We start from the raw sequence: 17,481 nt of genomic DNA, 5'->3' as shown, positions 1-17,481 counted from the left end.
CCAGGAATACAGAATAAAAGTGCTCAGCCAGGTTGTGCTCAGCTATCACAGCAATATTTTGAAACTCAATTTAGTCTCCCTAAATAAATTTAGGACAGAGGATTGGCTCAGTTCAACTCCCCAAAATCTCAAGCAGAAATACACAATAAATAGATTAGAAAAGGACCAACACTTTAAATGTTTGCTTTAATTGACTCAAGAGAAAACCAGCTGCCACAGGTCAAGTTCTTTCCCATGCACTTACAAGCTTGCTGTACCTGTGTTCTGGTGCTCACACTGCATATCCAAAACTCCTCAGTCTGGGCACTGCCCAAACTTCTTGCTGCTTCTTTTTTTTTTTTTCCCTTCAGGGTTTTCCAGCACTTTTCACTCAATGATGAGTTGGACTTTGTGGTTCAAAGCCACAAGGTCCTTAAAACAATGCAGACAAGCCCAGCTTCTTTGTCCCTGACGCGTAAAATTCTACTTGCAGTGTTGTTTATGTCTTGAGGGACTGATGACAACATCAGCATCTGACGCACAACTGCTCACAACTGCCAGCAGAGTTGCTTTCTTGCTTCAGACAGTGTGAGAGGCACAGAGCTGCGTAAAACAGAGCCCCAAACACACACATCTCTGCTTCTTGCTGCAATAGCTGCATCTTCATCCTGATTAGCGCACATCAATCAAGCTTAACTATCCATACAGCTTATCTCTTGGCTTGCCTCATATACAGCTATATATAGTGGCAACACATCAGCTCCCAACAGACACTGCCCCTGAAGATAACCAGTGTCAAGTAAGCCACAATTCATCCACTGGAGTCTGGCAATCATAAGAATGTCATTAAGAGTTTCAAGCACCACATTCAGCAGGGCATGACTGAGAGACCTAGGGCTGTTTGGAGAAGAGAAGGTTGAGAGAGGACCTTATCAACATCTGTAAATATCTGAGGGGTGGGTGCCAAGAGAAAGGGGCCAGGCTCTTTTTGGTGGTGCCCAGTAATAGGACAAGAAACAAAGGGCACAAGCTAGAACACAGGAGGTTTCACTTGAACTTAAGGAGAAACTTCTTTACTTTGAGGGTGCCAGAGCACTGGAACAGGCTGCCCAGAGAGGTTGTGGAGTCTCCTTCTCTGGAGACAATCAAAACCCACCTGGATGTGCTCCTGTCTGACCTGCCCTTGGTGATCCTACCCATGGCAATGGGGTTGGATGTGATGATCTCTAGATGTTCCTTCCAACTCCTGACATTCTGTGATTCTGTGTGCCCCCTGTTTCTCTTACCATCATCAACTCCTCTTCCCCTGAAATGAGACTGAAGTGGATACAGCTGCAAGCCCCATTTGCCAAGTGATTTTGTCCATCAGCTGTTTACTTAAAATACAGAGCACAAAATGGGATGGATAGAAATTTATTCATCAAACTTTTATTTGTCCATAAATTCAGTATATGAAACCTCATTAGCCTGTCAGTCCAGAATTGCAAAAATGTTATTTCCAAAGCAATTCTGCAAGCTTTGGATCATAGATTCATGGAACGGTTTAGGCTGGAAGATCATCTAGCTCCAACCCCACCGCCAGGAGCAGGGACATCTTCCACCAGACCAGGTTGCTCAGGGCCTCATCCAATCTGGCCCAGAACACTTCCAAGGAGGGGAAGAAATCAGGTTTAGAAAAAGGGGAAGTAAAAGAGAAGTTGTAATGACAAAGATTTACATCTTTATTTTCAGTTAACTGTCTGCTTTAGAACAGTAACAGACGGTTTGCATCAAGCAGCTGGACTGCAGGAGGAGGGTCTGGCTCTGCATGTGTTCTGCTAAGCAGCAGTGAATAACTGCTCCTCAAGCAAGACCTCATTATTTACAGGACTGCCATAGATAAAACCACAATAATAATGCCAATCTATAGGGAATATAAAGGAGCCTAATCTCCATCAGACAATGGAGGAGGCATTCTGTGTGCGTGGTTAAGCACTGCATGTAATCATTGGATTAGATGCAGTAGAAATGCTTTCCTACCCAGGAGTTCACAGGGCATCAACCTCCCCACCAGCTGAGGTTAAGAGTTTTAAATCTTCCCCTGAACTGCATTTTTACAACTATGTCCCCTGTCAAACATAAATGGAAACATGACTTTGAGTATTTCTCATGCTTATGCCAGGTGTAGAGCTGCTCGAGGACCTGCCCTCAGCCCTCCTCCTCTGTCATGTTCCCATGGAGATGAAGTAACAGAAAATTCCTGAGCAGATCATAATATAATAAAAAACCCCAAACCTTTATCAATATATATTAAAAAAATCCTTCTAAAAAACCCCAACAACAACAAAAAACCAACACCCACAGCAACCTCCTCCCCAAAATCCTCTCAGAGAGCCTCAGCATTTTCACTTTAAATATGGCCCAATCTGTGAAGAGTGGCTCTGGGAACTGCAAAGAAAAGAGGAACCCTGAAGTCCCAATAGTTTTCACTTCACTTATGAAGCTTCAGTTTGCTCTAACCCAGTTAATCTCCAATAGGCATCAAAGGCCACGCTAGAGATTCTCACAAAGATTTCATGAATTAGTGAAAACAACAGAAATTAAGTGGTGTCACTGTGTCTGCATGGTATTGATTTAACACACAGGCTCAATAATGAGTTATTCAGAGTAACTTCAAGCCTCAGCATATCCACCCTGCAAAACCATTGTTCACTCTTCTCTCCACAGAAACACAGGGTTTAGTGAAAACATCCTCCCTTGAACTAAAACCTCCCTTTGCTGAATCCTGTGTCACTTCTTGGTTTATTTATTGGTTGTTGACTCCATTCAGCCAGCAATTTTCAGAAAGGCATCATCTGTATTTACCAAGTTGCATTCTTTGTCATCTGCTGTGAGCCCTGAGCTAATCAGGTGGAATATTCAGATAAATTTCAAAGTATTTCTCTATAGATAAACCCAGCAGAGATCTAAACTCCTTCACGTTTGGCTAGCAGCAATTCAGCAGCAGCTGCATGATAAAAGCAGCTCCCTGCAACTACATTTTCCTGATTATAAAGCACAGCATTTCTTCAAGTTCCCCTAAAGGAATTTTGCTGCACAGTAACTTTCTTCAACTTTTAAAGAGAAGGATTTGTGCAGGCAGCCTGAAAACTTTCAAACAGCAGAGTTCAGAGCAAGCCTACCACCAACCACCACCACCACAACCACGTCAGCACCGGGAAGAGCATGGAGGCATGATGTCAAGATGTCACTTCAGCAGCAAAGAGCTGTCACAGTAACAGCTATGTTGGACCTTAACCTCTTTCACCTGTCCCAGAAGGGAAGCACATCTGGAATTCCCTCTGGATTAGATGAGATTAAATGTCTCTGGCTAATCAGCAGGCTCCAGTCTGTTGCATACCTGCAAGTGTTCACTTGTGAGTTTTGATGAGTGGTTAGGACAGCAACCAGACTGGTATCTTGGAAAAGCAACAGAAGGTTTTGCTTTTAAAATAGAAGGGAAATGTAAACCAGAAAGAATTTTAAAGCACACATCTGCCTAATTTATTTAGAGGTTTGCTGTTCCTTGGCTGAATCTCTAGGCTAGACTCCCATTACTTCCCATTACTCCTTGAGTCAGAAAACTAATTTTGCCCCTATCTCTCTCAAAACCTTCCCTCGAAAACATTCCTTAAGCCCTTTGCCTTACTCTTCAAAATTATCCCAGACTACTGCCAGTGTTTACAAGCTGTGACTTTCTTGTAGGAGTCACCCTGTGAGCTCATGAAATCAAAACAGTGGTAAAAAAACTGCTCAGATTTTGTGCTTTGCCTCAGGTAGCACTGAAATGCACCACGTACCTAACCCACAACCTGGCCACATTGGCTCAGTTTGCTGCAGGAAGAGTACAAGAACTGTGAGTGATAACAATCCCCAAAAGACAGCTAAACCAAAGTGGTTGTTGCTCCTCTCTGTTGCTGGGTAAAAACACTGTTCTTCGAAAGCTGCTGCTATCTGTAGCAGACTTTTATAACTTTCTGCCTAATTAACTTGCTCTGTCACTCCACAACATCTTTCTTTGCTTTATCGCTCAATTGCTTTCACTCCCAGCACTGTTTCAAGCTGCTGGATTATTTACAGCAGCTGCAATATTTGGAATGTGATTTGTACAAAGGACAATTTACAAAAAAGTTGTATTGCACTAGGTACTATTTCTGCTCCCTGGAGAAGCAGCTATTTAATTCCCAGAACAGCAAATCCCTTAATCTGAGCAAACCTAGATATTGAGCTGGAATCTATAAACGTAATGAGTAGAAGATAACAATGTTTTCACCTTTGGAGTTGTGATTAATAAAAATGCTGCCCCAAATGCATAGCTCAAATCCTGTAATTCAATACTGCAGGGGGAAACTTTAGGTTAGATGAAGCATTTAGATTAACAAATCTGTCAGCTCACCAGACAAGCCTCACGAGTTATGCACTTGCCCTCAACAACGGCTTGGATACTCACCATCTCAGAGCAATTTTGATGGGGGTAGTAAGGCATGACGTGAAGAGGTCAGCTGGCAGATCAGGGATCATGGGCAGCAGCTCGTTGGCTTCACAGGCTGCCAGCTGAATGCAGTTCTTCATGGAGGGTGGCAAAGGCATCTGAGCAAGCGGATGGTTTGGGTTAATCGCAGCTACCTGGAGAGATGGAGAGCACTGGGGGTGAACTCTGTGAAGTTCACTTCTATACCATCTTGAAAAAAAGCACTGAAGAGCTGTCAAAGCTCACAGCATCTCTGGATTCAGAGAAGTTGTAGCAGCAGCAGCAGCCAGTTTTAACTCATATATAATTAACAGTATTTAAGTGTAGTTACCATAACAATACTACAGACCAAACCCAACAACTTGTCACAGACTGAACTGTGATCACCACTTCGGAGCCTTCTCCTCACATCTGCTAGCTTGGAATCAAGCACTGCAGAAGCAAGTTGGGCTAATTATTCTTTCTTTTATATTTAAGCAAAAACCATCCTTCCTGTGGCTCATAACCATTCACCACAGATGGCAGAACAGCTCCAAATGGAAAAATGCAACTCATTTGGCTGTACTAGGCAGCATTTCCTGCCACAAAGGATAAAGATGACTCTTGGTGAGCCAGGAGAATACTGAGCTCCCTGTGGTTCACCTCATACACCTTTCTACTTCCCTAGAGCAAAAAGGTCAAGCTGGAAAATAAGAGGAAATTACCCTGGCTAAGCAGAAGGGCCATCTTCAAACAAAAAGAGAAAGAGAAACGTGCGCTGCCTTCTGCAATGCAAATATTCATGTCTCCACAGATGTATTTATTAATCAATGATTCAGCAAAAGGCTTCAAAGTCCTGATACATGCTACTCTAGATGGAGAAAACATGGTAATTTCTGCTCCCAGCAGTGAATGTTACACTGAAAAGTAACCTTAAAGTAAGGTCTTTGCATCTCAAGATCTAGAACTGTTGTAAAAAGAAATAATTTTCCAAGATTGGACCAGTTTCTATTTAATTTGGCATAATCATGTTTGAAATGCTCAGAACTGAGAGATGTCACTGCAGATTTCATACTCACCATGGACTGATGGAGTGCATTGGTCCGACTGAAAGAGTGGTCAAGCATTGGAACATGCTCCTCAGGGAGGTGGTGGAGTCACCATCCCTGGAGGTGTTCAAACAACATGTAGACCTGACACTTTGGGACATGGTTTGGTGGGCATGGTGGCATTGGGTTGATGTTTGGACTCGATGATCTTAAAGGTCTTTTCCAACCAAAATGATTCTGTGATGGTGTTAGAGCATCTGCAGATCAGAAGCAGCCTTGCATGAACATTATTCAAGTCTTCCAGTCCATATGCTGTGGATCAGTTTCAAGAAAGAGTGGGAAACAGAGGAGACACAGGGCCATGTTCAGGGGTTTTTATATCTGAGGGTCAAGTCTGGTGTGAAAGAGTTTCTCTAATTCTGACCTGCACTACAGCAATCACTTAACCTGTCCAACCATCACCTGCAGAGTGTAAATCACCATATGCTCCAACACTCCCACTTTTTACAACCACACCAATTTTCCTAATTACAATTTTGATTAAGAGGATGATTTTTGAGACTATTAATTCACAGAACAAAACCCACAGACCATGTGTCTGGTGCCTTTCTGAAACAGCTCAATGAAATAAACACCTCAGTCAACCAAAGTTTTGATCTATGGTACTGAAAGGTTCTTAAAAGAAGAGGTGAAAAAAGAAAAGCACCATGTGGGTCTTCATTTCCTTTCATGTAAGAGTTGGATAGCAAAGAGCCATCAAAGTGATCTATGTGCTGTTACCCAAGCTAACAGAAGAACATTCTTTCAAAGACCAACACTTCAACCACTTTCATTTATTTAGTTTTTGCTAGCTGAGTAAGGTGACACAGTTGACTAACAAACTCGATCCTTCCCATCTTTACACGTCAAAAATTCTGTCCCTCTGAGGAGGAGATCCATTTGGTGTCTCAGAAGGGTCAACAGGGAACAGAATACTTGTGTTACAAACCCAGAGCCTGGCACAACCACAGCTTCATAGATTGGTTTGGGTTGGAAAGGACCTTAAAGATCACCCAGTTCCAACCCCCCCTGCCAAGGGCAGGGACACCTCCTACGAGAACAGATTGCTTAAGGCTTCATCCACCCCTAATGGCCTTGAACCCCTCCAGGGAGGGGGCATTCATGACCTCCCTGGGCAACCTGTTCCAGTGTCTCACCACCCTCACTGGAAAGAATTTCTTCCTCATCTCCAGTTTAAATCTCCCCTCCTTAAGCTTTAATCCATTCCCTCTTGTCCTATCACTACAAGCCCTTACAAAAAAAATCCCTTCCTGGCTTTCTTGTAGACTCCTTTCAGCTACTGGAAGGCCACTATAAGGTCTCCCCCCAGACACTTCTCTTCTCCAAGCTGAACAGCCCCAGCTCTCTCAGCTTCTCTTGTCTAGCAAAGCAACCTGATAAGCAACAGCTAAGTTTCAGATGGTATTTCATGCATTCTTATTAGGTTTTTTAATTCTTTAAATATTTCTTTTCTGTTCTAATCCCAGAGGCAGCAGTGACACACTTTGGCTTTCCCAACTTGTCCACATTAACTAAGACTTGTCCTTGCTCTCAGTTCTGCAGCTTTCAGCACAGATTCATGCCACACCTTGGGTGGAAATGAAGTCATTGCTTGTCCTCTAGAGATATTTACTCTCAATAAAACTTAAGCTGCATGCTAGTAGCAAAAGAACAACCAAAAAGGCAAATTAAAACACTGAAAAATCTTTCATTTGAGGAGAAAGGCATGAGGGAGTGTGGAAAAGGATTAGGTCTTCACAGATGCATAAATATAAAGCAGTCAAACTGCTTAGCTATGGCTATTCATTTCCTAAAGGAATTGCCCTCTGGGCAGCCTCATAAATGGGCTCCATAGGTGGGAGGTACACTTAGATGGATTTTCTGCTTTCTGAGTAGTGTAAAATACTTGACATTCATCATGGTCTGGTAGTGAGCTACACCCTCAGTTTTGACAGGGAAGTACCTCATACTCCAAGACCTGCTCAACTCTTGGCTTCCACACAGTAAGAAGCTATGACACAGGCAGAGTAAATATTTATCCATTAGGAGACGAACTAATAACAACCATAAAATGAACATAAACCACCAGCTAGCAATTACAGATCTTGTCAAGACTTCTAGGCATAATGAAAGCAAAACATTTTTACAAGTAAAAGAAAATGGAGAGGAAAAAAAACATCAAAGTGGGTCAAGTAAAGCCTACTCTGAACATTTATTTTTGCATCCTTAGAACATCCACTGCAGTCAGACCTCCTGGACTGCTTGGTTCCTTCATCACTGTAACTTTTTATGAGGGCAGGATATGGAATAAGTGGAAGGTTAAAGATTAAAGATTAAAAAGCATAAACTGGCAAAACTGTACTCACTCACAACTGTAAGAGCAGCAAACCATGTGAAGCTCTCATATGCAAAAGGCTATCAGAATGATCACTATGCATTTATCTACAGTTTTTAACTGGGTTTTTCCTGTAAGCAAGCAATCAGATGTAGACCTTGCAGCAGGTCATGATTAGCTCGCTTGTTTCAGCAGAAAGACAATTCTCAAGGCACAGTGATGCCTGTTTTCCTGTGTAAGGTTTGTAAGTAAAAAATCCCTTGCTAACCACAGAGCACTTCTTGTGTTACCTGTTGTGACTGGCAATCCACAGCCTTTCAGTCAAAACAACAGTGGGAATATAGCCCTGGACCAGTACTGTTTAGTGTTACAGGCTGAGGGAGCTGGGGTCCTTCAGCCTGCAGAAGAGAAGGCACCAGGGAGACCTAATAGCAGCCTGCCAGTACCTGAATGGGGCCACAAGAAGGCTGCTTCCAAAGGCCTGCAGAGATAGGATGAGGGGCAATGGTTTGACATTAGAGAAGAGCAGATTTAGGTTGGATGTTAGGAACAAGTTCTTTACCATGAGGGTGGTGGAACACTGGAACAGGTTGCCCAGGGAGGTAGTTCAGGCCCCATCCCTGGAGATACTGAAGCTCAGGCTCACCAAGCCTCTGATCTAGTGGAGGATGTCCCTGCTGACTGCCGTGGGCGTTGCACTAGATGACCTTTGGAGTTCCCTTCCAATCCAAACCATTCTATGATTCTATATTCCTTTATCAATTACACTGAAACATGTCATCCTTCCTGTAAGATGGTGGCAATTAATTTGTTCTGAAAACCAATAATAGCTGCTGCAGGAGCACTCAGGTTTGCTCCTTGCCAGTCCTTCCGGAGAAGAGCTAATGGATTTGCAGGTATTGCTGCCTGTAATTAAGGGAAGGGGAAGCAACAGATGGATTTCAAACCACTGTTACTGAAAACATTTATGTACTTATATAATTTGACTGAGAAAAAAAAAGCACTTGACAAGAAACAAGAACTAGGAGAGACACCCAAGCCTTTTCTGAATTAACAGACATGTTCAAGGTAAACTTTGTGGAGGAACTCTGCCCCAAGACTGGAGCTAGTTGTTATCTGAAGTGTTGACCAGACCTGCCAGCTTCACACAACCCCTGCTGTGAACACCCTCTTCCCCTGTGGAAGGCATTAATGAAACTCCAGAAGAGAAGATGTTCCTCTCTCCCAGCAGATGGTGGGTTAGAAAACTTCTCCTCCCAGACATGCTGCTGGTGCCAGATACCATTCTGCTGTGCTGTCGTTAAGCTAAGCTTTTTTTTTGAGAATGAATGTTGAAGATGGAAAAATAAAAACGGAGTCCTCAGCTCCAATTAGGACCAGTTAGTCATGTATCCTGCTGGAGGGGAAAACAAGCAGGCACTCCCACCACAACACCCACCTCCTCCACACACACAGAACAAAACCAGTCAGAATGCAGCTGTGAAGGGTGCACGCTGCTGAAAAATTCAAACAGCAAAGTACAAAACCAAAAGTTGCATCTTGTGCAGTAAACATCTAGGAGAGGCCTTTCAGCCTTTGCTTCTTGCTCTACAGCTCCAATGTGGCCTTCAGACTGCAGACCTTTGCTGTATGAAACAGGGATGAGTCAGAGGAAACACAATGTCACAATTACCCAGAAAATTAATCAGAACTAACGAGCCTACTGCTTTATCATTGTTAGCACAGCACACTTAAAGTGCCTGCTTAATTCTTCAGAATTACACTGTATTTATATGCACTCACAGAATCATCAGAGCCAGCTAATTAGATGATTAAGAGCACCCAGAGCCATCCCTTTCCACTACATGTTCCGAGCAGAGCTCCTAGCTCAGAGCAGGCACAGCCAGGACACTGCTGCTCTGCAGACACCAGGTCTTTTGGGAAGGGAAAGCAATAGCTTTTTATTACAAATATCACAACAAAATTAAAACTAGAAAAAATGAACTTTTAAACTTATTTATCACATTTAATACTCTGCCACATCCTATCCACGTTGCACTGCTGAATGGATGTTTCTCATCTGCAGCATTTGTACCTTTGTTTAGCTAAATACTGAACCAAATCCTCAGCTGCCCAATTCACAGGTATTTCATAGAATCATAGCATGGTTTGGGTTGGAAGGGACCTCCAAAGGCCATCTAGCCCAACCCCCTGCACTGAAACACTCAAGTCCACAGTGTGAACCATCAGCTCCTGTATCAATAGCATTTAACTTAAGGGTTAGAAACCCTGTGACATGTTGGGCATGGTGGGGATTGGTAGACTTTATCAGCTTAATTGCTGCCATATAATTGCACAAAGCTATAATCACAAAATGGTAGAGGATGGAAGGGACCTCTGAAGATCATCAAGTCCAACCTCCTTGCCAGAGCTGGATCACACAGGTCCAGGTGGGTCTTGAAAGTCTCTGGAGAGAGAGACTCCAGCACTTCTCTGGGCAGCCAGTTCCAGTGCTCTGCCACCCTCACAGTAAAGAATTTCCTTCTCATGTTTAGATGGAACTTCCTATGTTCACATTTTTGCTCATTACCTCTTGGCCTGTCACTGGGGGCCACTGAGAAGAGTCTGTCTCCATCTTCCTGACACCCACCATCAAATGACAAAATTATCTCTGCCCATTCCTCATCCCACCAAAAGCCAGTTACACCTCAAGTGGCTCTGGCATCTCCAGACCTAGGTCTTCTGTCTCACCTTCATCTCCCTCAGAGAAGCAGTCTTGCTGAAGATAAAAAACAGCTTCCATTGCAATCTGTCCACCAGGATAAGACAGGAGAGATTTCTTCTTATTAAAACCAAGATCTTCTTTCTACCTACACAGCTCTTCACTCCCAGCCCTGTATTTACTAACAGCAGGCCAAAACCTAAAAAACATTTACTATTCAAGTGCTATTTTGGAGGCAGCTCTCTCCAGAAGATAATGTCCCTTGCAGTGCTACAACATTATCTTTTCTCAGGTACCTCTGAGAAGTGTTAACTGCTTTTCTATCACTCCCAAGCTATCATTTCTTTTTGTGCTTCCTCTCTTTGGAGGCTGAAGAAGATTTAGATTTTACATTAAGGAAGAGTAGCAGCTTTTATATTCCATGAACAATGAAAATCCACTCTAATGGGGCTGCAGAGATACCTAGAAATACCTTGTACTTAATTTTTATGTCTCTGGTGGAAGGATGCATAATCTAATGGCACCTGAAAGTGCTCTGTGCTATCCAAAAAAGGGATTTGGGGAAAAAAAAAAAAAAAAAAAAAAAAAAACCACAAACCCAACCAGCTATGGCTTCCCTCAGTCTTTCCACCAACAGATTTAAGAGGAGAACAAGCTCCTCTAATCTCCTTTCAGTAAGATGGGCTAACAATTATCTTCATCACTCTTAGCAGCCCCTCTTGAGCACTGGTCCCAGCTTTACTTCACTTTCCATGAAATTTGAACAATTCAGTTATTTCTAGTGTTCCAAATGAATTCTCATTCATGCTTTGTATGGCACTCTAAGTACTTCTCTATTTGTCACCAAGACTTCTGCTTTCTATGAACAATAAGCAGTTATCTCAGTAAGACATCAGTAGCTAATGAAATCTAAAGAGACAGGATGGAAAGCTGACATAGAAGCCTGAAAGTATTTTCATAATCAAATTAACTGGTAAGATTTTAACCTGTGTTGCAAAGAGAAAAAAAAGAATACTAAATGAATTTTCCCACCTCACATATTTAACAGAATTTTAAAAAATCAAACAGAGCAAAAAGGATTTAATCTTTTTGTTGAAATAAAGACTGAGGTTGTTACTTGTGCTCATTGTTCTCTTTGTAAGCAACCCTTGTCCACAGTCTGGTTTGTTTGGCTTACAGAGAGGAACTTTTCCTGCCCAAGCATCATCCAAGCTACTTATTTGTCTCACAGCAGAAACCAGCAGAGACCAGCAGCTGCCTCCCTTCCAACACAGCTACAAAGTCCTTCTCGAGCTCAGCAAGAGCCAAGGGAAAAAGGAAATTCATGAAGAATGCAGGGAAAGGGAAGGTAAAGTCATGCTCAATTTTAACCTCCTTAGGATCAGAATGAGAAAACAAATTAAAAATCCTAGAATGGCTCAGGTTGGAAGGGACCTTAGAGATCATCTACTCCAACCTCCCTGCCATGGGCAGGGACACCTCTCACCTAGACTCAGCTGCTCAAGGCCTCATCCAAACTGGCCTTGAACACCCCCAGGCAGGAGGCATCCACAACCTCCTTAGGCAACCCATTCCAGAATCTCACCACCCTTGTACTGAAGAACTTCTTCCTAAGATCCAGTCTAAACCTACTCTCCCTAAGCTTAAAATCATTCCCCCTTGTCCCACTGCTAGACTTTTCAGAAGGGTGTCTTTCTCCAGCCTCCCTGTCATGCTCTGAAAAATACCACAATAAAAGCCACAAGCTGTTAGGACAACTTGGAAAAGGAGAACATAATATAGCCACCAGACATTTTCCTTGACTGTAAAAGATGGTAACCTTTAAAAAGTATCTATTACCAATACTACTGATCTGTGTCTTGCAACTTCATTTTCTTTCCAAGCCTCAGATTTTGGGAAGTTTCTTATCTCTGCAAAATATGGCATTATCTCTGGTTGAAGAGAATTAATAATGAAACAACCCACACATCTCAAGCTATTAGACTGGTTTCTGTCAGGAGAATGGAATTTCCATCTGCCAAAACAGTCACCACAAAAGCATCTCCAGAAACTGGAATGTAGAATGAAAGGAATTATAGCCAGGAATACTGTTAATAGCTGCTTGAAGGATCTGTGACAGTTGGTTGCCTGATTAATTAATAATCCTTCCATGAAGTTTGGGGGATTTTAAAGAGTGCCTTCAAACTGTGAGAGTGCAAGAAGTTAACCTTTTAAAAATGTGCTTCCTCTGTAAGCTAAAGCTAGCAGGAATGTCTGGCAGTTGGGTGTCTGGCTGTCCCATGGTGAGTCTTGACTCCTTACCTTCTACTTTGCATTTCAGATTTACTTCAATACATGAATTAGTATTTACATCTGCAGCAAAGGACAGCTTTTCGTTAGCAACACACTCAACTCGAGCACTCTGTGAACTGAAACCACCACAGTCACAACCCCTCTGTGTATCAGGCTTGGTTTATTTTGGTTTGTGTTTTCACAGTCACCAAACTCCAACTGCACCCAAACACATCCTCGGATACTAGACTTTAGCAAGGAAAATAAATATGTCTAGTTCACCTCAGCATTTATCTCAGCTAAAAAGACCATTAGGGCACAAATTGATTCTATTAACATTACCATTTAATTAGTGCTTGTATTAAAAATTGTTCCAAGTTTAATAGGATAGTTCTTTGTGAACCAGAAAGATTGGAGTGGCAAAATTATTTGCTAATTAGTTTGCTTTCTACTGCAGTTTGAAACATCATTTTGAGCTGTACGTAGCAAAGCAAGGGTTGAACTCAACCCTGTGGCAGACACACAAAAGAAAAAAAAAACCTTTGCTGTATAGATTGTGATCTCACCTCCAACTCTTGCTCCCTCTGTAGTGCAAATTGCTTGAAGGACTTGACGATAAGGCCAGCGTTAGAGCAATCGTAGACAAAAATGGAAGGGCTGCCCATCCAGGTCTGCAGGTCATATATGGAGAGGGGAATGTACTGGGTATAGTTCTGTAGGAAGAAAAAAAATAAATAAACCAAGCACTTGTGTTATAAAGGAACAGAGGAGCCACACAATTTTCATTACACAGCACCCCCCCCCCCCCAAAAATCCAATCCTGAAATCTCAAAATGAAACCTAGACAGGACATGGGGAGTAGTGATCAATACCAACACCAATCACTGCATTTCAGTATCTGAAGGGGACCTACAGGAAGGCTGGGGAAGGACTGTTTGGAAGGGCTTGTACTGACAGGAGAAGGGGCAATGGTTTGAAACTGAAGCAGGGGAGATTTAGGTTGGACGTAAGGAAGAAGTTCTTTACATTGAGAGTGGTGAACTACTGGGACAGGTTGCTCAGGGATATGTTTGAGGCCCCATCCATCCCTGGAGACATTCAAGATCAGACTTCATATGGCCCTGGGCAGCCTGATCTAGTTGGAGATGTCCCTGCTGACTGCAGGTGGGTTGACCCAGATGACCTTTGAGCATCCCTTCCAACCCACTGCAATCTGTGAATCTACAACAATGAGGACTACAAAGCCCATCTCCAACACAAAGGACAAGCAGATTTTATTGGGGTATTATTTGAAAGCCCAAACTCTGAAGCAAAATTGTAAACCTCAGCAAAGGGATGCTTTGATATGTCCTAATCACTCCAACCAGCATTTAGTAGCCCAATTTTATCTCAGATTTCTGCAAGACTGTTGCAGGATATAAACCAGCTGTCTTTAATTTAACATCAAACATCCTAAACTGAAACCTCCATCAATAAATCACGATGGATAATTAAGGACATGTAGCCCATCAGCAGCTACGTCACCTCAGTTTCACCAGATGCCTCATAACTTTATTACAGCCTGTAACTTCTGTGCTACTTCCAGAATTACCCAACAAAACGAAACCCAGCAAAGCCTGCCTTCAGCAAGGTGAAGTTCCAACAGTTTGCATTCTGTAAATATCAAATATTTTCTGCCTTGTCTTCCATCTTCATGCCCCCAAATAATTAGAGGCAAGAGCTTCTTCAAATGTGAGGATCAGAAATCAGACAACTGCCTATGAATGGCTGCACCCTAAATTAAATGGCAGAACTAAAACTACAAACCAAAGGAGATTTATGGGGTTTGAGCCTGAGAAGTACCTAGCAAATATACTGGACTGACTGCATGATCCTGCCCATCTGCAGCCAGAGGGCAACCTGGTCATGTTTGTACAGCACTGAACTCTGCCCAAAATCCAGAGGAAAAGCTGAGAGGTTCCCATTAGCACCAGGAGAGTGATGGATGGGATCCTAACTCCCATTTATATTCAAGAGACTTCAAATAGCTGTAATCAAACCAGTAAACTTTTACCAACATCAAATTTCTGAGGATCAGCACAGATAAAGAGAGATCATAAACCAGATGTTAGCTAAGGCAGGAAACAGTCATTTCAAAATGCAGGTTTGCCCACATAAAAAAGTTTTTGGTTGTTTTGTTCAAATGAATAGAAAAATTTGTTTCTAAAAGCCAAAGTTTTAGGGGGGTTATGAGCTTTGCAAATTGTTGCAGGACAGAATGATGCACAAACAACTCACCTTTGGCCCAGACTTTTTTTTTTCCAAGGTTCTCACTCAGCCTAAGCACATTCCAATCATAAGTTGCATATGTTTTATATGCTGCTCTGACACCATATTATCAGGGAGCTTTTATGGTCTTGCATTGTTTTAATTTTATATTTATAATGCATATTTGCTACGGTGGAGATTGGATTATAGCTCTGATTAATATCGTGATATTTCCAAGCAGAAGAATTTTATGTTCCAGCTGTACTGTGGGGGTCACATATAACTTGGCAAATTTGCTAATGATATGTAAATGAGATAGTCCTGAAGCAAAAAAAAAAAAAAGGAGTGTTAAATAATAGTTTTCTAGCATGGTTGCTCAGGGTGATCTTTTGATGCTTGCTCATCTTGCCTCTGCCACGCTGGGGCTGTGAGTAGGAAAGAACTTGTCCGTATGTTTTGTTCTCAGTACTGTCTGGTTTTTTAGCTAGAAAGTTTTCTGTTCTGTTAGCACAGCTCCCACCATCCCTCTGTGACTGTTGAGAAGGAATGACAAGACAAACAACCACACTGGAAATGGATCTGGAACAGATTTCAGAACCAATTGCTTAAAGAGCAACTCGACAACATTTTACAAAAAGCATTCTTCAGATTTTGCAGAGAACTTCAGAATAAACACAGACTGAAGTCAGGGGATGGGGGGGTTGGATTTTTACCTTTCTGAAACCATGTTGGGATTATCTCAGGAAATAGTAGCAAGCAATACTAAGAAAAGAACATTGCTCCTTCTTAATACAACAGCACTGCCAATAAAGAGATGAAAAGCATGTTAACACATCTTCAGCTTCTGGCAAAATGCCAGATAATGACAAATTATCTCCTATCATGTAGCCAAATTATCTCCTATGATTATCTCCAAACCTCTCATACAAGGACAGGCTGAGGGAGCTGGGGTCCTTCAGCCTGCAGAAGAGAAGGCACCAGGGAGACCTAATAGCAGCCTGCCAGTACATGAAGACTGCAGAGAGACTGCTTCCAAAGGCCTGCAGTGATAGGATGAGGGGCAATGGTTTGACATTAGAGAAGAGCAGATTTAGGTTGGATGTTAGGAACAAGTTCTTTACCATGAGGGTGGTGGAACACTGGAACAGGTTGCCCAGGGAGGTAGTTCAGGCCCCATCCCTGGAGATACTGAAGCTCAGGCTCACCAAGCCTCTGATCTAGTGGAGGATGTCCCTGCTGACTGCCGTGGGCGTTGCACTAGATGACCTTTGGAGTTCCCTTCCAATCCAAACCATTCTATGATTCTATATTCCTTTATCAATTACACTGAAACATGTCATCCTTCCTGTAGGATGGTGGCAATTAATTTGTTCTGAAAACCAATAATAGCTGCTGCAGGAGCACTCAGGTTTGCTCCTTACCAGTGCTGTGTCCTTCCGGAGAAGAGCTAATGGATTTGCAGGTATTGCTGCCTGTAATTAAGGGAAGGGGAAGCAACAGTGGGGGTTGGACTAGATGACCTTTGGAGGTCCCTTCCAACCCAAACCATTCTATGATTCTATGAAATTAACTGGTTTGTAAGAGACTGTCTCAACCTTTCCTTTGGATGTCAATACTGTTCAGTGAGACAGAGCAGGAAGCCTACGACAAAATAATGTACAATTCGATAATTAAGTACTGGTTTGTCAACAAGAGCAGCCAATTCAAACATGGCATGAAGGAGAACTGCAGCTTCTGGCCCTTATTTGGTCAAACAGAAGATGTTTGAGCAGAGCTGTGGAAAGGATGAGTGATATGTAAAAAGTTTCCAAAGGACTTAACAGGAGCACCACGATGATGCACATTTTGTGTTCCATGTGCTCACACCAGCAGTGGAATTTGCTTCTGACACTGCAACCATTTTTGTGTCTTTTTGTACAACACCAAGACAAAACAGACTGAGGAAAAGGACATTTCCAAAATAATCAATTCCTTCCAAAGCATGGTGCAGTTTTTCTTTCTATTTCCTATCAAAGATGAAACAATGCTTGAAGAATATTCTCTAAAGAGATTTCTCTGAAGCTAAAAAAGCTTCCTCTGAAGGTTGCTGTGTTCACCTTCTGTCCTAGCATTTCTGAACTTCATGGAAACCCTCAGAAACCTCAGGAAACGAACCATGTGGCAATGAAGCTGTGGGAATCCATCCCCAGCTCCTTTTGTACATCCTATTCTCTAACTGAAAGAGCTCAGGCATGGTTTTGTTTGTTGAGTTGCAAAGTAAAAATTAACTACAGCACTACAAATGGTAGTTAGTTAAGGAGCACACTCCTTCGTGTGCTGCCTAAGGAACCTGTTGTGGGAGAAAAAAGGGAAAGGAAAATTGAACATCTACAGACTGAGAACAAAAGCACAT

At 42.4% G+C, this 17,481-nt stretch overlaps 1 protein-coding gene across 2 annotated transcripts in view; it reads right to left on the bottom strand.

Annotated features, from left to right (window-relative positions):
* RPTOR (regulatory associated protein of MTOR complex 1) overlaps positions 1-17,481 on the bottom strand; it is a 167,296-nt gene that overhangs the window by 106,482 nt on the left and 43,333 nt on the right. For both annotated transcript variants that reach the window (XM_054393726.1, XM_054393727.1), the window contains exons 5-6: positions 13,409-13,555; positions 4,448-4,623 (exon numbers count right to left, since the gene is read on the bottom strand). In XM_054393726.1, coding sequence (XP_054249701.1) covers positions 4,448-4,623; positions 13,409-13,555 — 323 coding nt within the window. The remainder of the gene's footprint in view (positions 1-4,447; positions 4,624-13,408; positions 13,556-17,481) is intronic.

This window comes from Indicator indicator, chromosome 29 (genome assembly GCF_027791375.1).
Source record: "Indicator indicator isolate 239-I01 chromosome 29, UM_Iind_1.1, whole genome shotgun sequence".
NCBI lineage: Eukaryota > Metazoa > Chordata > Aves > Piciformes > Indicatoridae > Indicator > Indicator indicator.
Note: the sequence above shows the minus strand (reverse complement) of the source record. Positions and strands in the feature narration are given on the sequence as shown.